The sequence below is a fragment of the Poecilia reticulata genome, linkage group LG12 (genome assembly GCF_000633615.1).
Source record: "Poecilia reticulata strain Guanapo linkage group LG12, Guppy_female_1.0+MT, whole genome shotgun sequence".
Taxonomy (NCBI): Eukaryota; Metazoa; Chordata; class Actinopteri; order Cyprinodontiformes; family Poeciliidae; genus Poecilia; species Poecilia reticulata.
Genome location: NC_024342.1, coordinates 113608 through 137507, shown reverse-complemented (window position 1 = coordinate 137507; position 23900 = coordinate 113608). Strand labels below are relative to the sequence as shown.

At 38.6% G+C, this 23900-nt stretch overlaps 1 protein-coding gene across 4 annotated transcripts in view; it reads right to left on the bottom strand.

Moving 5' to 3' along the window:
- Positions 1-3053: 3053 nt before the first annotated feature.
- LOC103473108 (solute carrier family 12 member 2) overlaps positions 3054-23900 on the bottom strand; it is an 81829-nt gene continuing 60982 nt past the window's right edge. For 2 of the 4 annotated variants that reach the window (XM_008423065.2, XM_008423064.2), the window contains exons 21-27: positions 23183-23230; positions 22436-22558; positions 19612-19723; positions 11023-11109; positions 9931-10066; positions 7131-7198; positions 3054-6999 (exon numbers count right to left, since the gene is read on the bottom strand). In XM_008423065.2, the coding sequence (XP_008421287.1) occupies positions 6864-6999; positions 7131-7198; positions 9931-10066; positions 11023-11109; positions 19612-19723; positions 22436-22558; positions 23183-23230 (710 nt within the window). In that variant the 3' untranslated portion in view covers positions 3054-6863. The remainder of the gene's footprint in view (positions 7000-7130; positions 7199-9930; positions 10067-11022; positions 11110-19611; positions 19724-22435; positions 22559-23182; positions 23231-23900) is intronic. The other 2 variants (XM_008423068.2, XM_008423066.2) reach the window with 1 other exon arrangement.

Below are 23900 nucleotides of genomic sequence, written 5' to 3'. Positions count from 1 at the left end.
CTAATGATATCCACAATCCATTGTTATTTTTGTTAATAAATATTCATTTTTCTACACTTTAACCCCTGCATGATCTCCCGTTTTTGTTATGACATTGAGCGAGTCGTAACACATATTATTAGGGCCGTGCAGAGACCACTAAAGGGGCAGATGCTCAGCAAAGAAAAAAGGGCACATCTAACCGCATTCTAGGACAGAATATTAACAGCCTCTCAGCTTTCAGRGTTTAATAAACAATGATAAATTACAAAAATGTGAGATATACAATCAAAGCTAATGAACATCTCCATATAGAGCATAACACTATGCCTATATAAGATATTTTATTAGTAATTTCTTTCTGCAGGTCTACTTTGTTATAGGAAAGTATTTCAATATTCAAACCCGCAATTTAGCAAGATATGTAAATCAGAGCTAGACCACCAGACATATTTTGTCTTTACAGAATTACACTATTAAAAATATAAACAAGGACACAATGCAACCTTTTAGTGGCTGTAATCTATAAAACAAAGAGCTGCCTGTTTGCTGCAGTGGAGATGAAGATGGTCCATTCAGGAAAGCAGAGCTGCATCAAACTTTAACGCGTAACTGCAGAAAAACGAAAAAAACAAAAGCAAAAATTTAATTGTTAATGCATGTCACCATGAGAAAAGCCTACTGAGTTTTGCTTAAAAAAATTTATTTTATTTAAATCACACATTTTTGACTCATGAAGTTAACTTTCCTTTTTGCAAAACAAACTTATTTTTGTTTGTGATTCAAAGTTTTGCTTGTGATTCTCACATGACATCTTGAGCAAGGCCTAAAATCACATCAAAAGATTTCTAATCTGTGCAAATAAATGTTTGTTTGGTAAAAACGAGTTATTTAATTTAAAAAAGTCTTTTAAACAACATTTTTTTAAAGAAATCATTACAATTCCAAAAGTTTTGATTACAATTTTACTTAACTGAGGTTAGTTTTTTTTTTTTCATTGAATAATTGGGAAACAAATTTAACTTCATACTCTGCGAACCGCGACTCCGAGCTGAAGCAGAAACGATACTTCAACGTTTTCCTTCATCCGACAAGTAGCAAGTCTACTCCACTTTATTCACCAAAAACGTTTTTTTTTTTTTTCACCAAAAACTGTTCTATAATTTGGAACGTTCGCTACGTTGAGCCACCTTATCTCACTGCGCGAGAGGCAACTGCGTCATGCAACACGGGCAAAAGGTCAAAGGTAACAAGGTGACCGGCTTATTATGTTCTACAAAAAAGCAAAGAATTTTAGTACATGTTTTTGTGTCAGAAGAGGGCTTAGGAAATACCAAAAATGAAACATAAAAAATTGACCAAAAGGGCGCTTGGGGGCAAGGAGCAAAAAGGGCAGGTGCTCAAGCACCCCTAAACACCCCCTCTCCACCTGCACGTGTCTGCATATTATAGATATGAAATGCAAAGGATATAGAATCTATTCTAGTCTAAATGTTTTATTACTTGCATACAAGAAAGGTAATGGGAGCCAACTCTTCTTCCTGCATGAAGAAGACAAACACATAACCGTTAAAGACAATGCTTATAATGACTAATCTGGCTGCCTTCATTTTAAACGGACAGTTATTATGCAAATTGGATTTAAGTGKCAAAGATTTCATTTATTGTTGTGCTATTAAATTCATATATGATATTGTGTTTCAGGGCTCTTTGAATCACTATAATTAATTTCACAGACCTGGGTTGATTAGTTTGTCTGGTGAGCTCAATTAAAGGAAATCTGCTTAAGAAGGATGTTCCACATTATTAAGCAGGCCATAGGTTTCAAGTAATATGGAAAGGATCTCTCTGCTGCCGAAAATCATCATAGTGTAGTGCAGTGGACAAGATATGAAAACATTAGATATTTAACGAAAGCTGAAGCGTTCTTACTGTGAAGAGATTTGTGGCTGATGCAGAACAAAGATGGGTTTGTGCAGATAAACGCATCTTTGGGTTTATCTGCAAAGATGGGTTTGCAGAAACCTTCCTGTTACAGGAAGGTTTCTGTTAGACAAATTCATCGGACTAAGAGAGCAGATGCTAAAATGCCCTGAAGTTGCTGGTGCCTCTGAAACCTCAAGGTGGAGGATCTTCCAGAGGCTTGTTGTGTACTATTCGGCCACCCCTAACCAGTGCCTAACCAAGCAGAAACAGACGCAGTGGGCTCAGCCATACATGAAGATTCATTTTCAAACAGACTTGTTCACTGATGACTGCTGTGCAACCCTGGATGGTCCAGATGGACGCAGTAGTGGATTGGTGGTGGATGGCCGCCATGTTCCAACACGGCTGTGACGTCAGCAAGGAGGTGGTGGAGTCATGTTTTGGGCCGAATTCATGGGGAGAGAGCTGGTCGGCCCCTTCAGAGTCCCCGAAGGTGTGAAAATTACCTCAGCAAAGTATATGGACTTTCTGACTGATCACTTTCTTTCATGGTTCAAAAAGAAGAGCCGTACATTCTATGGGGAAAAGGGGAGATACTCATGGTGTGGTCACCATCCTCCTCTGACCTCAACCCTATTTGAAGTATCGTCAAGCAAAAAATTTGAAGGTGGGATGCAGTTCATATCAACAGCAGCTCTAGGAAGGTATTCTGACATCTTGCAAAGAAATCCAAGCAGAAACTATCCACAAACTCACAAGTTCAATGGACGCAAGAGTTGTGCAAGTGGGTTCAAAGAAGGGATCCTATGTTAACATGCAACTCTGTTAAGATGTTTTTGATTGAAATAGCTTTTGATTTTAGTATGTCATTCAAAAATGACTGTTTGCAGTTCTTTATAATCCACAAAACGTTTAGAAAATCTGTGCATAATAATTTGGAACAGTGCATTCTGTTTTTTGTTTTTAAATTTAAAAAAAACTTCAAATTGGGAGGTTTGATCAGTAAAAATTGATTTATACTTTAATAGTTCATGACTTGAAAATTATACTGACCATAATTTGCATTGACCATTTAGGAAAATCTGAGAAAATATCACTTGCATAATAATTTGGAACACGTTGTATAACTCAAAAACATAAACCAAAAACAGATTTCATTTGATTCATTTATTGCAATAAAGATATACAAAGTATTTGTAATCATAACTGTTAAAATGTTAGAAAAAGCATATCTGTGACTGTTAACAGTACAGTGAATCAAATCATTACTACTTCAACCAGCCATCCATCCGTTTGTCAAAGCTTGGTATTGCTTTTTCTGATCTTAACCAGGTCTTTTGTCTCAAAAGGCATCAAAAAGATGGTCAAAAAGTAAAATTTAGCTAAAATTAAAAGGCAAGCAGAATACCAACAGAAAAACATGCAAAATAATTTTGTACTGAATCCAAAATATTACACAAGAAAAAAAAAGAAAAGAAATTCCAGATCTAAAATAAATACTTTCTTCATACTATATGAAACATTATTAGATTATTTACAGGTTAGGCCATGTTAGTGGAAAGGAGGTCTGCAGGTCTTTAGGATTGTGATTACTTTATTATGTTGGAAAACGTATTACCAGTCACTTTGGTTCTGGAATGAGCGGGTGACAGGAATCAGGCTAAGAAAGAATAACATTGGATTATAATCTCAGAAACTCTGCCTTAAATCTGAAATATTAACAAATGACTTCTGATCTGTGGAACAGAGCATTGGAATATTCTCCAATACTCTTTATAACCTATTAATAAAGAGAACTGATCAAATCAACAGGCAAAAACCCCTGTTTGTAAAAGTTAGGTTTTGATCAAAACGTGACATATCAAAAAAAGATTTCCTGTAGGTCCGACTGACATATGTATGTGTATATGCTGAATATAGGTCTATATATCTTCTTTAACATACAAATACAGAATAATGTATGTGCTTCAGTGTTGCTCTAAAACAGAAGGTAGAGAAGGCTCACAGTATGACAATGAACATAAAGTCACATCTTTCTTCCGTTTAGTACACAAAAGTGATTTCAAACATCAAATCTCATTTCTCTTTGAGTACAGGCTTAAAGTCCAGTTTGTTCTGTGCATTCATTTGTATATTCTTCAATTAGTTCATATTGAAGGCTCAATGGACATTTATAGAATTCACAATTAACAGCTCTAAATAGCCTGAAGTGTATAGCACCTACCTGGGATGGATAATTATCATACTGCTTATGATAACTGGGGGAAATGATTGACAAGAACTGACTTATGGTCATAAGGATAAACTTGATTATGTTTGCAAAAACTATAAATAATATAATTGCAGTTGTTACTATTGCTGTTTGAGCTGTTGTTTCCATGGCAGTATCAATCAATATCATTACATTTCAAAATGTGAAAGCAGTTATTGTATGCTGTTCAGTACAACTGCACTACACAATGGACCTGCTTTACTGTTTGGTAATGGGTGTCTTGGCTTTACAATAGTTTGGATTTGTGAGGATATGAATGAAGGGACAGATGTATCACTAAGACCAGTGAAGAACACATTTTGTGAGCTGCATCTGTTTGAGAGAAAGCCTGATTTTTAAACAAACTTAAAACTAATTCTGAAATGAGCTCGGAAGTTCCCGCACCCCCCAAACAGAAAGAAACCACCTGTCTTCAACATTGGAAAGTTTTCCTTAGACAAACAGGAACATCTCACTTCTACGGATTGGTATAATAATGGAAAAGGTGCTTTGCTGATTTCTCAGGACAAAGTGTCTGGAACAGTGTGCAGGAGAAGCACAGAAGGATGAGTGATAAAGGTCTTATTGCTGGCTATGTGGAAAATACATGAGAATAAAGTAATTAAAAAAAACAAAATAAAATAAAACATCTGCTCACTCAGAAGCCGGACGTCATAATAAATACATTACATTCCACTAACCTAAGCATTGGTTGACATTCTTCTTCATAAATTGCATACAATCTACAATCAGTGAGCTACAAGGTGAAGACTAAACTTGTTTAAAAAAAAAGAAGACACGAAAGTAAATTTGACTCAACAGTAAATTTGACTTTACTGTTGTAAGCCATCTCTTATCTAAAACGACATTGATCAGCAAAATTAGGAGCTGTTCATCTGACTTGCAAATATGAAGACCTAAATCGCTTTCTATAGTCGAACAACCTGCAAAGTCACACTGATTCTCTTATCTGGAAATCAAATAGACTTATTTACTTTAGTCAACATTTACTCAACAGAATTTGAGGTGAAAGGTATCTGCTCATTAAGTCTATTCCTGACCTAATCTATTTTTTAATTTGACAGCAGAAGTACACCATTAAAACTGTACTTATTCACTTCTAATGATTGCATAAGCAATAGATGTACATTTATTAAGTTTATTTAGTAAAAACCTTTAAAAATCAGCCAAACTTTACTTCTCCAAGCATAAACTACAGTTCTATTCGAGCTTTGTGATCTACATCTGACCTATTTTTCACACCTCAGAGCAGGGAAGTTCTATATGGCTTTTGATGGAACCATGGTACTGCTGCGTGGAGCCAATGGAGGATGTGTTGAAGGTTCCAATTAAATGAAGCAAGGCTCCACTGCACAGAAAACTACTGGACTGGAACTTCAGCTCACCTGCTCAAATGCATAGAGGTACATCTTCACACTCAGTCAAAACATATTCTGGATGTGGGGAGGTGTGAGCTCAGTGAGACCAGGAGGACAATTGTCCACAGTGCAGCCTGATGGGAGCAAAGGAGCCCAGTAGGCTGACATGACAGTATACATCAGTGCCAAATATTACAGTCAGCGGACAGAGCACTTCAACAGCAATGTGCAGTAAAAACCAGAGCACACCAACTTCAACGACACTACAGATGGATGCATCTACATTACAAACGAGCTGAGACTGAAGACAAACCACAGATTGCTTCCACGTTTACACACAAATCACACAGCCAGTATGGCTTTGGAGAAAGGAAAGCATCATTAAGGCAAGGTTTTAATTAGGTCGTTGAAGAGAGTAGAGTCTTTAGAGGGGAAGAACAGAAACAAACATTACTCAGCAGCTTCCAACCAACAAGGCTAATTATCATTAGCTTCACATCTTTGCTAACTAATAGCATGTTTAATTTAAAAACAAATACAATCTGATGCAGGCACTGGACCCAAACAAACAACTGTGTCCAAAAACAGGCTATTGAAAATGATCAACAGCTTTACAATGGAAGACCAGCAGAGCTTTGAACCATAAACAGATTAGAAGAATCTAAAAACAAAAAGACAGAAAGGTTTCACCCCCAAATCTAAACTGATTCAACTAATAAAGAATCACCATAAATGCATTCAAATTATTACTTAACCGCCAATAATATGGGTCATATTGTTTATCTGATTAGAGATTCAACTAATTTCATCAGATCCAACCAAAAGGCACATCTGTAAGGCTTTAGAATGTGTTGTTCTCTCCAATGTCTAAAACAAATAACTAGGTGATTATTGCTAACAGACATGGCAACTGGTCCTACTAACTTCAAGATATTCCATACCATGAGAACAAAAAATCACAAATATTATGAATGCCTGAATTACAGCCTGAGAGAAAAGAATCTGAACAGAAATGACAACTTGTGCACAAAAGTTGAAAAAACTAAAGCTACAAAAAAAGAGGAAAATTTGGAATAAATAGAAAAGAAAGGAGCCGAGAGGGCAACCTTACCAATAATTTTCACCCTAACCCTGAAATTCCTTCATCAACGTCTCAACCAGTATCACTTCCTCCTTTAGATCAACAGCGACTGTGTTTTCTACAGTCTCTGGAGTGTGATGGTGCACCTTTTATTTTGGGATTTAACTGGAACATGTGTGTGGCTTTGCTATCACCCGAAGAAGTGAATGTGAGACTTAAAAACACAGGATTTTTTCCTGTGCCAACACTAAGAGTAGAAGGTGAGGACGCTCTGGTGGTTGCCACGCACGAGGAGGATGGGGGGCAGGTCCTTGGACAGCACCTCCAGCCAGGCCATATAGAGGGCACTAGAGACTGCGCCCTTCCGAGCTAATGGCAGGCTCCTGGAGAGAGGAACAACAGTTAAAACAAAGATCTAGCGCTTTCATACTTGGGCTACAGCATTGGAATGGACACACTATCACATTTATGAAGTGGCACTACAACAGACAATCAATGGTGAATGCAGGCTTACATGACGATGAGGTTGGCAGTGCTTGAGTGTTCCTTCAGTAGCTCATTGAGCCTGATCTGACGATTGGTCTGGAGAACAAATACAACACGCAGTTAGAAAACATTCCTCTAGAATCTAGATCCCCGCACTCAGACTCAGGGTGTGGGGAGCAGGACAATCTCACAGATGGAAACAGATGCATTTCATCATGCCTTTTTGATTCCTTTATGCATTCTCTGCCAATTGCATAAGCTGTGGTCATTGTTGTAGAATGATCTGTAAATACAACAATCATCCAGGCTCTTCAAATGTCAGTGTTATGTGAAGACGTGGAGAAAACAACTGACGGCTAATGATTTAGTTTGAAGCTTTGCAGTGATTTTAGCAGCTAGAACCGAGAACAGTTGTGACTGCAGACAGTCACAACTGTTAAGGTGGCAACCCACCTAACTTGGGTCAAGTGGGTTGCCAGGCTTTATACGCCCCCTTGGCCCCCAGGCTAAGCGTTTCTTGTTTTTGTTTTCATTATACACAAAAAAATAAATAAATAAAAAAATCACAATTCCTTAGTATGGCTTATACTGCAAGCGTTGAGCATATCTCTGGCAGGGCAGAATTGTTCCTGAAAGATGGGTTTATAGTTGATGAATTGAAGCCGAGAGCACGCACCAATCACACCGCTGGCATCTCTGGCATTGGCTGCCTCGCACGCTGTCGCGGTTTGATCCCTGAAGTTTACCTTGGTGCAGATTGTCTCATAGTTGCGCATGACGCTGGTTTTATTTTTTTATTCTTATTTTTTGAGTGACACGATGCATTAAACGGCACCATATCAAATGTTTTGTCAACTTAGTGAGGCAGCAATGCTGCATGCAGAAACCAGAAAAACCTTTTCCCTACAGCTCAGGCAACCAAAACAGTGTCTGTCTCTGAAACTCAATAGATATGAAATAGAAGACCTACTTTAATAGTTCTTCCATTTCATGGAAAAGCTACTCAATAGACATAAATCATGTCTATTGATTTATGTGGCTTTTGCCACATAAATGTGGCTTTAGCCACATAAATCAAATCTTCTGTTTGTCCCTCTGTATCCAGCAGAGATGTGCAGTGCAGCAGATTTCTCATCATGCAGGGCTGGTTGTTAGAATTATTATGTTTGTTATCTTTCTTACATAAGTAGTTTAGCTTAATATATAATCAAGTTGTTTTTCCATTTGTTCTCTCTTAACCTAGAGAAGAGGAATTTGTTAAACTGTGTGTAACAAATTGTGATACTCCTAGTTGTAAAACTGTCTGTAGAATTTAGTTCTATTCTACCCCTTTCCTTGTTATCAGAGTAGCCCCCCTTCTGTTACGATCACCTTCCCACATTCTATTCACTTCCCTTTCCCTGCTAATAAAAAGACAAGTTCTGCAGCAGAGTGGCAGAACACATGGTGAACTGCTGGTGGAATCCAGGCCGGCTTCTACCAGGCTGGCAGAAATGCTGGGGTTACTGTGCCTTCTCAATTCTTGCAAGAAATTGGTTGAAAACTAAGTAATGCCGTCTGTGGTGCTTTTTATATAGGTTGAGAAATTACTCATCACCGGTCCAAGGTTGAATGAGGCCTTAAGCAGAATTTGACTTAGGGGCCCTTCTTGCTGCTAAAAACATCAACACCACCAACAACATTTCACTATGGACTTAGTAAATTCTGGGAAAGGGGCTCTAGTTTATTTGGCCAACCGTGAAAGCGTAAAAGTGATAATTGTAGTTCCTGAGATGTATTTGTGAACAAACAGAGCTCAAACTTAAAAGATTAAACTCATGGCATCAGATTATGGTAACCAAACAATCCAACTATGAGGATTGTTCTTAAGTAAACTTTGCCAGCTCCTTAAAATCTTAAATTTAAAAGTTAAATTAAAGGATTTTAAATTGTTTATCTGTGCTGAGACCATTAAATCAATTTTAACAGCATTGATATTCTCAATAAATAAATATTACATTTTTACATGTGTGGTCTGTGTTAAAATGTTAGCAAATACAACACAGGTCTGGGGGGCCACAAGCAGCTTCTTAGTTCATTTATGCCTTGGGTCGGTTTTAAATGTGATCAGCGTTACATCATGATTTTAGATCCACTAATTGATTACTTAATTTGCATTTATCAGAAGTGCAAAAAAATTGATATTTATTTTAATTGTATTTTTTCCATTTGTTGTTTTTAAGACTCTATAGTTGTGGGTTTAGGAATTGTCAGTAAGGTCTTCAAGTAACATAACTGCCCAGTAATATTTTACATTTCCTGTCAACTTAAAATCTTAAAAGCGTGCCAGTTTGAGGTTTCCTGGGACCATGCCAGTCCCAGGAAATCTGGGACTGGCATGAATCAGAAACCTTCTGATGTCTGAATGCTGCCATTGATCAGGTAAATTTTTATCTGCTGATGTTTTGCTTTAACTGGGTAAAAGCCGTGTGACATATTCCTGCAGAATGTCGACCAAGATGTGATTGAGTAATCTTGATCTTGTGACCGGATTGGTGACATTGAAAGTTAGTGGCAGACTTCACCAGGACCTCACTGTGTTTGAGATGACATAGAAGCAGCATGCTGAGTGTGCTGCAGTGAATCAGTGTGTGATTCATCAGAGTGAATCACACTCTGATTCACTCTGATGCAGTGCATCAGAGCATGAGACGTTGTTTCAACCTCTCATGCAAAGACTTTTGCATGGTAAAATAACGAAATAAAAATATTTTAGCATTTTCTTTCCAAACCAGTGAATCAGAGTGTGTGCTGTGTGTGATGCAGTGAATCAGAGAGTGGGTGCAGACCTTGGCGCGGTACAGTTCCAGCTCGTTGTCTGTGATCCTCCAGGGTTCGCCGTTTTTCAACCTCTCAGCTGCCTCCAATTCCATGTTGTCTTCCTTCAGCCGATAAGGCTCAATCATCTCCTCAAAGGTTGCCACACTGAGTCAGAACACAGACTTCGTGGTTAACAACATGACATAAGCTGCAGACTTCCTGGTACAGCCACAGTTACCAGAATGTGACAGATGTACAACAAAAAACCACACTGGCTTCTGAGTGGGATTGGATTATATTCTTAGAATGTAGGTTTAAATAATCATTTATGAGCAGTGATAAACCATCAGCCATGTCAACAAAACAGGACAGACAGGAAACCAATCTGTTGCTTTTTGATGTCCCTTAATAAAGACCAACTTAAAATGATAAGTGAAATCATGTTCTGTCTAAACTTTTTTTTACAATTAGAAATTCTGGAGGATCCACAGATTAGTTTGAGCTTGTTGTCAAAATACCTCTTTGTTGATGATGTATTTTCACCACCAGATGGCAGCAGTGAGCTGAACAATTTCTAATGAAACTGACTTCTAACACACTAGGTTTAAAAACATTTAAACAGCTGAAATCGGTGAACACATATCTAAAAGAAGACAAAAATTTATTCCTGTTTTTCAGAGAAAGGTGCTGTTTTTTTTTCTGCATGTCGTCTGTGTGACCTCAGTGGGAACAAAAATAATGTATATGTTTGACATTCTAAATGTTTAAAAAGCCTCTTCTGTCCCCATTTATGTGAACAACCTGCAGAATGTTGAGGTAAAACAATTGATCAGCTGACACCAAGCTCAAGTAAGCACATGTTTGGTGTGGCCTTTATTGTTGCCCAGTTTTGAACTTGGCTTTAACTCATTCAGTCCTAAAGCATCTTTTAGAAAGTCAACCACAAAACAAAAACTCTAATTATTTCAAAGTTTGCATCTCCAGAAAATGTTGAGTGGATGAGACTTTGAAAGTAGAGTCAGACTTTAGAAGTGACATAGTCAAGCACAGTATAAATGTTCTCAGAAGAAGGCGCGATGATGGCGAGGATGACATGAAAACGACTGAAAGAGCGAACTTACTGCTCCTTCTTGGGCTTGGTGTTGATGTCCCCCAGCACGTTGATGTCAGAGAAGTCTATTCTGAACTTGCTCAGTAGAGTTGCCATCCTGCAAAAAAAAAGTCAGAGTTGTAGGTTTTATGTTTTGTTGCTCAGAGCAGCAGAGTTTATCTGGAACTGGAGCTCATTTCTTTCTGCACTAACTTCAACAGAGCAGAATTCCTGACAGAGTGAGGCATCCTGTGCGCTGCACAGCACCTTTGTGTTATCACTTCTCTGCCATCAACAGCTAATAATGAATATTTCATGTCTTTACACTGACAGTTGGCATAGCGACTTTACAGTGGTAGCACCCAGTCTGTAGCTCCTGTCTACTTTCTTTTTACAGAATTTCAGCTTGATGGAAAACTTGAGGTGCACAGCACACAACCAGAATGGTCCCTAGGGGATGCTGGGGCACCTTCCCAAATGTGGAGAGTAAAAAAAAATAATCTAAAAGTGATCTAGAAAGAATTGTATCATCAAAGCCTATTTTCCTTAATAATGTAATGCCTAAATGAAATCTGAATTATTTACACAACATTTCCACCAATCGAGTCATTATGAATTTCCCCTGATGGACCAGCACCCCAGGTCTGTTCTGGGGTGTTGGCTCTACCAACCCAGAAGAGAAACTAAATAGCCATTGTGGCTACTAGGGGAAAACTAGAAAATTCCTGCAGAAATTTTACGGGGCCTGCCAAAGTGTGCCCGTCGGATTTTTAATATAGCGTTCTGATGCAAATGTGAGCAATAATGCTAAAGAAAGCTGCAATGTAGTCAATAACCTGCGGGGAGTCAGAAGCATGTTCACCTATGATAAAAAGCTAATACTATCGCCCTTCTTATAGTAATGTACAGACTCACTCTGTTTGAGTGACCTATTACAAGTAAATAATGGGTTTTACACTGTCCACCACCAATGCCTGAAGCTCTTGCCAGATCAATCACCCTATTTCTATGGCTGATTTAGTTCACTGCAACAATACATCAGCTGAACCCAGTGGTCAATAAAATTCAGCCCCAGACTGACGACTATAAACTTCGCACATGGTGTTCTCACTCACGGTCTGAAATAAAAATAAAAAATAAAGACAGTCGGTAATTGTTTATTTCTCGAAAATTTTCAAGCTTCATACCAAGTATTTTAATTTACATTAAAAAATGCAAAGAAATACAAATTTTATGCAAGCAAAATATGAATAGTCACAGGAAATATTTATTCTTCCCACAATGCATTGTGAGACCTCTCTCTGAGCCCGTTTGTGAGACTACTCACTGTCTCTCTGGGAGCCGTTGCTATGGTAATTAATTATCTGGACCAGGGCTGGCTCTCTGTCAGACAGTTTGCTGGAGTCATTCTATACTTGAGACACTCGGCGTCGGTCTGAAGGACCCTGACAAAAAACCATAAGCCCTAGCAACATTTTGAAAACATTTTATTATTATATCTTAAATTATCTTCTAATCTAATATTATAACTAACTCGAGGGGAAAAGATAATAAAAGCTAATATTATCACTTACCTGAGAGGATTATTGAGGCTTTTATTTTGATATTTCCTTAAGCTTCATTTGAAAAGGCCACACTAATCCCATGTGTAATAGTAATTGGGTTTAATCAGTTATATAATACTCAAAACAGAAAAACATTCAATAATTTTGCACACAGAACAGAACATTTAGTCTGCTGTTGTAGTACGTTTTAGGCTTAATGTTTAATTAATAAATAATTGCTGCGGTAGATTAGCTGCTAATAAATGCTAATATTATTTCACCGCCGATGGTGGTGCACTAACTCAAGAGAATAAGATAATAAAAGCTAATATAATTGCACAGTCTACAGCTGTGCAGTTACCCGAGAGGATTATTGAGGCTTTTATTTTGAAATTTTATAGTGTCATTTGAAATGTCAATACTAATGCCATGTGCAACAGTGATTTTTGTTAAACCAGTTATCTAATGCCCAAAAGAAGCAATTATATGATGTAATAATCTTTAAGGCTTTTATTTTTCAATTTTATGTGAGCTTAATTTTAACTTGCCTAACTAATCCCATGTGTAATGGTTATAGTGTTAAATCAGCTGTATGTGCTAAAAACACAAGTAGTTATAAATACCAGTTTAGTCCTCCTCTATAGAAACATACAGTTCTGCCATGCAGCTGCTGTTCCAGGCTCTGTGTTCTGTTGCTATGGTAATTAATTAATCCCCTGCAGCTGTGAGAGCCAAAGTGTGGGAAAATTCTGTTAAAAAAAGCCAGTTTTCAAACCAAAAAAGCCCTTCGAACAACTCCTTCCTGTTCAGAAACCATGCCATGTATTTGAAAACCGTTTGAAGCGTATGAGAAGGCTATTTGTCTTTTCCGATATTCCCGCGTTTCATATCTCTACCACACTCACAGTATTATGAGAGATAGATGATGTGTGCTCAGGTCTGACATTTTTCAGAAATATATGTAAAAACATAGGGATGAGTGTGACTTTATCCTGTTGCGCCAAATCAGTCGAAAGCACCTGGAGAGAAAACAGTGAGCACTAAGGAAATTTTGAAAACATTTTACCGGAGCAGGCATGCGTATCTTTGTCCTGACCGACTTTTAGGCAAATCGGGCGATATTTGTGGGCGTGAGGGCGAGTTAGAAATTATTTTGGGGTCAGAAATCCACTCTCTCCCACACTCTAGCGGAGTGGCACTCACACTCTAACTTTCCGAAAAATCGAAAACTTTAGGTCGCTTGGAGACAAGTTGTGGACAATCCGTGATTCGTATCGACGTACCGTCTTCATTTTAGATAAGATGACGAGCGTATCTACAAACTGAAGTTTGAATGGAATTTCCACGTGAATGTATGATGACACAGTGATTGCTCAAAAATAGGGTATTTTTAGGATCTGATTCCATTGAAATGAATGGGGTTTTTGGGGGTCTTTTTATCCAATTTGTGTTGCCGTGGTAACTCCGAATCCCACCAGAAATAATAGCTCCAATGCCGTAATCGAACCGCAATTTTTGATATCACATTTGTGGGGGTGCACGCAGCGGTTCGGGCCGCATTAACGGTCACAGAAGAATAATAAAGGCGTTCTATTGGGTGTAGAACAATAGTTGCCTGCCATGCAATGCATGCATGGCTCTCCTTATGCATTGCTATGGCATGCCCCTAATAAATTAATTTATAATAAAGAGACATTCTATTGGGTGTAGAACAATAGGTGCCTGCCATGCAATGCATGGAGGTAGTGATTGACTTGCTTTGCAAGTCAGTCACTGCTCTCCTTATGCATTGCTATGGCATGCCCCTTAAAGAGACATTCTATTGGGTGTAGAACAATAGGTGCCTGCCATGCAATGCATGGAGGTAGTGATTGACTTGCTTTGCAAGTCAGTCACTGCTCTCCTTATGCATTGCTATGGCATGCCCCTAATAATAAAGACCCATTCTATTAGGTGTAGAACAATAGGTGCCTGCCATGCAATGCATGGAGGCAGTGATTGACTTGGTTCGCAAGTCAATCACTGCTCTCCTTATGTATTGCTATGGCATGCCCCTAACTAGAAAATTCCTGCAGAAATTTTAAAGGGGCATGCCAAAGTGTGCCCGTCGGCTTGGACCCAGCATTCTGATGCTAAAAATTTGCAGTAATGCTAAAGAAAGCTGCAATGTAGTCAATAACCTGTGGAGAGGCAGAAGCATGTTGAGTAAGCTGTACTTGTACCAGTCATTATGTTAAAATTAGCACAAGCTAAAATTAGCCAATATGCTAATGTTAGCCTAAATGCTGGCAGTAGCATGTAGAATCAACAGGACCATGTTGTTTTCATTTTACGTGTTCCATTCAGTATACAAAACAGGTCTAATCAATGAGAAAATTAGCTAATACCTAACTTAAGGTAAAAGTGCTAGTGCACTAGTCAAAGACAGTGAAATGCTAACTTTTGTACTAATGCTAATGAACTGCCTTGCTGCGCAAGGCAGCAAGGCAGTGCCGCGATAGGCGGTGCACTAACACGCATGGAATATGTAGACTTTTATTTTTGAAACTTTCAGGTAGTTTCATTTTAACTACCACACCAATTCAATGTGTAACAGTAGTTTGTTTAAACATGTCACATAAAGCACAAAAGAGGAAATACTTGATGTGAAAAATGTCAAGGCTTTCATTTTGAAATTTTCAGTAAGCTTCTTTATTGTTACACATTTGATTAATGGCCACATTAATCCAATGTGTAACAGTCCAGCTATATAATGCCGAAAACAGCAAGTAGATCTAAATGCCTGCTCAGCCCTAATGTGTGGTATCTAAGAGTTCCGCCATGTTGTAGTTCTGACTTTCAGTCATTGTAGTTCTAAAGAGCAGGTCAACCATCATGTGAGTGAGACACACAGGGAGAGATTGAATTCTAACTGTTTGAAGCAGTTAGTTTTTCTGAACAAATCAGTCCAAACAGCTCCTTTCTGTTCAGAATCCGCAAGAGTGATCAGAAAACAGTTTGAAGCATATAACAGGGCAATTTCTTGTCTCCGATAGTACTGCAATTTATATCTGTAGCTCTCTGCATTAACCTGAGCGAAAAACATAATAAAGGCCTGAGAGCTCCTTTATACAGGCTTTTATTTTGAAATTTTTAGTAAGCTTAATTTTAAATGGCCATACTAATCCAATGTGTAACAGTGGTTGGGTTAAACCAGTTATATAGTGCCCAGAAAATTCTGCCTTGCCTGTAATTATAACATTCTGTTCACCCTCCTTCTGTAGTGACTCAGAGTTCCACCATTGTGTAGTTCTTAAATGCCAGCTCAGCCCTCCTCTATAATAACTGAGTGTTCCTCCATGTTGTAGTTCTGACCTTCTACTCTGCCCTCGTTATTAGTGTTCCGCCATGTTTAGAACTACAGAGACCTTGTAGTCCAAACCAGCAGCTCTGCTTTCTATATATTCTGTTGCAATAGCGATTAAGCCTCTGCCAACTGCTGTGTGTGTGTGAGAGACACTCCATGTAACTTTGAGAACACCCAGTCACTTTTAATGAAAAAAAGCAGTCCGAACGACCTCTTCCCGTTCAAGATCCGTAAGGCCGATCCAAAAACCGTTTAAAGCGTGTGAGAGGGCTATTTGTCATCTCCGATAGTCCCGTGATTCATAACTGTAGGTCATTCACAGTAATTGCAGTGATGAGAGAAATATGGTGTGCGCTGAGCTCAGACATTTTCAAAAACCTATATAAAGCACTGGGGATGAAGCGTCAGTTAGTCATGTCCCATCACTTTGCTCTAAAGCACCTGGACAGAAAACCGCAAACCCTAGAGAAATTTCGAAAACATTTTACCGGAGCAGGCATTCGGTGCGATTTCATGACCAACTTTCATACCAATAGCACAAGTTTTGCGGCCATGAGAGCAATTTCAAAATTATTTTTGAGTCAAAATTCCACTCATTTTCTCACTCTTAAAAGCGGCAGTTGGTGACAGTTACACTCTAAGGTTTCGGCAGTTGCAGATTTTGCTCGTTTTTCGCTTTTTACGTCGCCGTTGTAAGTCCGATCCCCAATTAAAATAATAGCTCCCTTCTCGGCATCGAGCCGCACGATATGATACCACTTTTGTGGGTGGGCACGCAGTGGTACGAGCCACATTAACGGTGACGGAAGAATAATAAATAACACACACAATAGACATTCTATTGGGTGTAGAACAATAGGTGCCTGCCATGCAATGCATTGCAAGTCAGTCACTGCTCTCCTTATGCATTTGCTATGGCATGCCCCTAATAATAATAATATACAGACATTCTATTGGGTGTAGAACAATAGGTGCCTGCCATGCAATGCATGGAGGCAGTGACTGACTTGCTTTGCAAAGCAAGTCAGTCAGTCAGTGACTGACTTGCTTTGCAAGTCAGTCACTGCTCTCCCTATGCATTGCTATGGCATGCCCCTAATAATAATAAAGAGACATTCTATTGGGTGTAGAACAATATGCCAAATTCTCCATCTCAAGTAACAAGAGGATTTTTCAGATGGCAGGTAAGCTGTTGGTCAGTGCGTTTTATTACTCTTAGTTTCCATGCGGCTCTGCTCCGTTTCACCGCTGCCATCATTTGTTTTTTTGATGATTATCAGTTATGAACATTGCGGTAATTTACAGATGTTTATGTTTTTCTGGTTAGCATAATGCTAATACTGATCTGGATAAATGTTGCTAAGATTTCTTTTTTTTTTTTCTTGTTAATGATGATGCTCTTTCTGTGCCGTCATAATAATGTTAATGTTTGGATGATATCGTTATGTTTGCTGGTTCAAATGATCGTTCTGATGGGCTGTTGTACAGGGAGAAGCTAAGGTCCTATTTGCTGACTCAGGTCTATGGAAATCCATATGTGTGTATGTTTTTAGCTGTGATCATTTCATCCTGTACCAATGCGTTTCAGTTCTTTTACAAAGAAAAGTCTGCTGCTTGGTGCTATTAGTTGATTCTCTTCAGTTTTAATACACTTCAGCATGTTTGTTCAGAGTTAAACTTGCAGACAATCTTTGGTGTTTTTCACAGTTTTGAATCTGATTCAGAGATGACAGTGATTTATTGATTAATTACTGTATATTTACTGAAGTTACTGAACAGATCTTTTATTTTAGTTAATTTAATAAAATATAATTGTAGTCATTTTCTTACCATTCATTTGAATCATTTTACTGGAATAGGAAAAAGGCTTATCAGCCTCACCAAAAAAGGCTGCCTCTGGAAGCAAACTATGGAAACACTTAGAGCCCAGTAAAGAAGACTGATTAAGAAGCAAATGAAGCAGTTAAACACACCCAAACTGAGCTGAGTGCTGCTTGATGTACTGGTATAAAACCATGCAGTGAATGGAGGAGAAACAGTGAAGTGTTCAAAGAGCCTGTCTGAAATCCTCTTTGTTTCAAACTGAGAAGAACAAAGTGCACCCAGGATTGTACAGATGAAAGGCTCTGCTGCTACTGTAGCACCAAGTTAATTTTATCCAACAAAAGAAAGTGGGAGGCAGCTTGAAGAACCATGACAGACTATGGAAGTGAGAGTGTGTACCAGAAAACACAGCAGTAAGGGTCATCCATATATTAAAAAAACCATAATGGCACCAACGTTTAGCAAATCTAGTCGAGGGACAGTTTAATTTAACTGGAATCTAACACTTATCTTTATATTATAAATTCCTGGTGGGAGCAAAGTGGAAATCTGTTCTTACAGGTTTACAACTTGTGCTGTCGGCTTCTACTATAGAGATTAGCATTCCTCGGTCAGATTCTTAAATAAGTTTCCTTGGAAATCCAGCTGCTTGTTTACAGAATGATCACAGAGTGCATGGATTATATTAATACACACACTGCCCTGCAAGATGATTAATAAAGAGTTTTTAATAATCACAGAATGGGACCTAGCTGGAAAACTTAAAATTATCCAAAATACCTCATTTCAGCAGAAACAGGAATATTGTGTTAAGCATTAGAGTCTGCAAGTACTGGTCTGTAGCCCTGTCTGTCTCCAAGTATTTACTCTAAACCTGTATATTCTCTGGAACATCTGCCTAACAAACATCCAACTTCTTACCTTTCCTGTGGTGTTTTTTTCTCTCTTTCTCCTCCAAGGTTTCAGACACCATTAAGGGATCATGGAAGTTAGCAGCCTTGCAATAAAAATATCTGCATCTTGTACTCAAATTTGTGTTAAACTCTTAATGATTAAACTAGACATATTAGAGCACTCTGCCAGTCACTGACAAGACAGTGATGTCTGATTCATAACATGAATAAGGAAATATGATTTTAAAGTGAAACAGTAACAGCTGTAATGAAGTAACCCAGAAGAAGGCTGACCCCAGCAGAAACAGGATGTTCCCAGGATGTGTTGCGCTCTTTCAAACACAGAAGCTTTGATGGTTCACCTTCTTGATTATAGGCAAAAGTGCTATTTTTAACAAAGACTACTTTCCAAAAGTTTTGACATTAGGCGATTTATTTTCTTCCTCTCAAGCTAGCAAGAAAGGGCGTTTTTACGCCAAGCAGCTCCTTTTAGTAGCATGAAACATTTGCAGCCTAAGTAACTTTCTGAAACTTTCATATAAGAGTTGCAACGAGCATGTAGAGAAGTTTCTCCAGATCTGAGAGGATGTCTTATCAAAATTACACTGCCAACATTAGTAATAAGTGGCATCCATTATTCAAACCTACTGTAGATAGAGCAAGAGCTTCATCCCATCATCTCGATTTATCTCCAATTGGGATCTTAATGATTAAGCCTTTTTATTAATTTGTTAAATAAAATTACTTTAAAAAAACTTCAGTTGTATTTCATGTTATTATTAATTACCCCAGAAGTAGAAGTCCAGATGTTTTTATGTAAACAATATGGAAAAAAAAAGCTGTTTTTAACAGTGACAGGTGTTAAACTCAAAGTCCTTAAAAGTGTGTTTGTAAGCACTGAGAGCAGAACTGCTGGGGGAAAAAAGTACTTCATACTTTCAGTTAAATTCACTGCATCTCAACTGCAGTCAGAAAACCTGGAGTAAAGGGTAGGAAAAGTTGTCAGGCCTTACGCTCTGCGGTCATGATCAATCCTGTTGATCTTCCCTCCAATGAAAACGCGGATCCTGCAGTCCTTCCACCTCTTCTTGTTGGTTAACAAGTATGGGATCAACAGGGTCAGACCTGATCCAAGGAAAGTAAACCGATCAATTTATACAAACCTGAGAACAACAAAACCTAATATGTATCAAATGTGTGCATTTTTCTCAAAAAACAGCACAAACCCATTAAAAATGTACTGTTTAAAAATTAAAAATAGTTTACATACTATTTTTCTGATTTATCATTTTCAATAAACCTTACCTGCAAATCTACACTGTATAATTAATATAACAAATATGCAATAACATTTATTCACACTTCTTATTATTTATTTTGCATATCAAAATCTTCCTCACCGCTCAAATTCAATAAGTCCGACTTGTAAATGATATTTAAAAAAGAGGATTTAAAATTGGGTGAATCGGAAGAGAAAGAGGTATGAATAATGTCTGCATCCATATCTGAATTGAGAATAATTTCATCCACACTGCATCGTAGAGTGTCAATGGGTTGTAGTAGTGACAAATTATGAAGATGACTTGTGCCTCAGGCTCATCATGTATGTTTATACACTCATCTGGAGTCTGGTTAGCATACCGTTTCTGTCAGTGCCATTAATGAACACAGCAATGATTGAATCTACTGGAATAGCTCAGGAATGTTTTCCTACATTCAAGATTTGTTACAATAAAATTACAATGCAAATATGATTTTGTAAGTTTAATTTTTAATGAACATATGTTTTTCTTCTGGATGTAAACCATCAATGTTTGGTCTAGTGCAGTGTTTCTCAACCTTTTTTGGGCCAGCGCCCCCCTAGCCTTTATCCAGGTCCTTCACCGCCCCCCACCAAAGAATTTGTAGGCTACTTTGCACTGACAATTATTTTATTATTAATGTTACTATCATTATTGTAGATGTTTTGAATCGGCACACCGATTATGTTTTCCCGTACACTTCAGCGCGCCTTACGCTCCTTCACCTCGCGCACATAACGGGGTAAATGTAGCGAGTTTTGCCCTAAACGTATCGGAGTCTGGAGGAGGGGAGTTGGGGGGGAGGCGAGCGTATGTTTCTACGCTCCTTCGTGGGGGGTGGGGGCGATTTATTTGCATCCACTTTGCGCCCCTGCCCATGGCACTTCAATATTATTTTACCTTTTATCTGGATATCTGGAAATAATGTCTGTTTATTCTTGCCATACAGTCCTCTGTATTAATTATTGCTCGAAAGGTCTTGCCACACCAGTTTATTCCTCCGTATTTACTGTAGTTTCTTAGTTTATTCTTGCATTTTGTTCTTCATTTTAATTCTATTTAGTTTAATTCGATTAGTATTATCCTCTCTTGGTTTATTGCTATGTCCACTTTAGTTTCTTTCCTGTTGCTACAGTTATTTTATCGTTTATTGACCATCAGTAATTTTCCCTCATCACCTGCTGCGTCGCCTAATTATTATGTGTTTCACATCATGTGTTGATTTTTCACTGTTCAGTGTCGGATTCTCTGATTTTATGCCATAATTCACATCTAGTTCGTCGCTCAGTTTTATGTCCCACTTCTCGCGTTTCAGAGTTTTGCGCAATGTGTCTTTTTTTTTTTTTTTCAACTCCCTAAGGTGCAGGGCGGTCGGGAAACGTATCGATGGGGAAAAGGCAGACTGACATAAACCTTTTATAACAACGGAAACAATTTCTGCATTCTGATTATTGAAATTTAAAAGTGCTGCGTTGTTCTATCACCCCCGTTTCATACCGGACCACATACATAAATAAAACCGCTATAAAATGAACGGCCTCTATCGAGGTATCACTCATGGAGGGATTTCTTTATTTAAATAGGTTCATTTTTCAGAGGGATACAAAGTGAGAGTATTGGGGATTTTAGTAATTATATGTTTATAAGAGCAATTTTCTGTTGTCCTTCCATGGTAGCGGGCAGCTTTTAAACGGAAATAAAACATTTTTTAATATAAATTGTTGCTTTGACATGATCACAGAACTGCCAAAACATATGTAGCCTACATAAATACCAGACAAAGTGAATCACAGCAACGTCATCAGCCAGTGTAACGCTGAACTGATGCGGAGATGCGCCATGAAGCTACAAACACTGAATAGAAAAAGAGCTGCCATCGATACAGTTGCAGCCAAGCATGATTTAATGTTACACAATACAGTTTTACCAAGTTGCTCAAAGTCTAAACTGGTATTGTTRTGCATTTAAGGTGTAAAGTTTACCTTCGACCAAACGCCCCYCAAAGGCATCCCAGCGCCCCCCTTTTGTAAAAATGTACGCCAGCGCCCCCTGCCGTCCTCTGAACGCCCCCTGGGGGGCGCTACCGCCCACGTTGAGAACCGCTAGTCTAATGCAAGTATGTGAATTGAGTGACCAAGCCCATGTTCTTATTTAAAAGTTTTTAAGCACAGATAGTTTTGTCTTCAGATAACTAAAGTAAAAATGAAGCACTGGAACAGCTCCAGAAGGCAACAGAGAAACTTTAATGCAGTTTCTCTGTTGGACATGAAAAGTACCACCAGGGACTTTTCATGTCCCTGGTGGTAGTAGCAACCTTTTCAGCATGTCAATGTTCTTCTTAGTCTTCTAATGAGCCATCATTTGATCCAGGTGTGTTAATCCAGGGAGAAAACTAAAACATGCAGAATGCCAGCCCTCGAGGACCGACTTTGGGCACAACTGCTTTAATGGGACAAGCTTCTTTTGGTTTGTGGCTGTAGTTCACTGATCTCTGGCTGAGTTCCTTTACCGGACAAGAAGTCCTGTCCTGTCTCACCTCCATCATCAAACAGCCACCAGACATCCACTGTGCCCTTCCCCTGTTTCTGCTGGAACTGCTGACTGGCTTCCAGCAACCTCTGGTCAGACACATTTAAAGGAATGGTTGGACTCTTCTTGTCTGTAAGGCAGACAGACACACACAGCACATTCAATCAGTAACAGCAAAGTGACAATTAAGGGTCAGAAAAACTCAGAAGTTTAAAACTTTTTATGTCCATCTGTTTATTTTGAGAACATTAGCCTTAATGGGGAGCTATAATAAATCAAAATGAAGTCACATTGAAGCAGAGGAGAAACACTGTTAACATCGAGGAGCCAACAGACAGCTGAGATGTTTCTGAAGCAGAATTAGGATCCTGGAAAAGAACCGTCACCTCTAAGGAAGGAAGAAACTTCAGATGCTTTGGAGGAACTGAAATCTCACCAAGAGACGATAACTACTGAGGATCTGAAGTGAGATAAAAGCCATGTGATGCAGCAGGACATCAGAGACTGAGTGGAAACCAGTAAAAGTTTGAGACTGATCAGGAGAAATGACTGTTCCCCAAGAAAAGTAGCTAGCAGGCGGAAGCACAGAACAAGCAGAGAGACTAAAGACAGAGACAGCAGGTGCAGGGCAGAATGTTAGTAGAATGTCAGGATGAGAGAGGATGAAGCAGAAAAATGGGAGAAGAATGCCAACACACAGTAGAAAATCTCAGGGAGAAGAAGTTGAAGGCAACAAAATGAAAGGGTCTCCTGCCTTTTTTCAACAGAGGTTGAGTTGTAGTTTTGCCATCTTCATCATCATCTGGGAAGTATGAAACAAAAGAACAAAAATAGAGAACATACTTAATGTGAAATGCTGATTTGATGAACCCTCCAAGTACCAATGATGTTTCGCTGTGCTCAGGAACATGTTAGTTAATAAAAAAAAAAGAAAAAAAAAAAAACATCCACAAGTCAATTGTTTGCCAGTAAGTTACAATGCAGTAACCATGAAGTGAACAGAAAACCTAGGAAACGGAACAAAGCTCAACTGTTCTCCGTGGCTTCTGGAAAATTTCTTGTGTCTGTCATGAACAATAAAAGCTGAAGCAGGAACTCTGAGCCAGCACTGCCTCATTAAATCAAACTCGAGTCCACTGCCTTTTGTAAGCAACAGCTACGGATATGTGATTGTTTTAAATAGACATGAATCGGTTCTAATTCTCCACACTTCTACTTCATCAAGATTGCGCTTGGATTAGGGTGAATAGTGCGTTTGCATGATGACTCAGTGAGGGGCAAGGCTACAGTTCTAAAAGGATTAGCAAATAAATGGTTTTAATTTTTTAATTTTGCTCTTTTTTGTGGATGGAAGAGTATAACAGGGACTTTCTAAGGCTCTCTCTACCCCCTCCAGCCCCCCGGTCACACACATCGTTCAACCAGAGTCTAACTCTCCCTATTGTAATCCATTGGGGGGACCAGAAAATGTT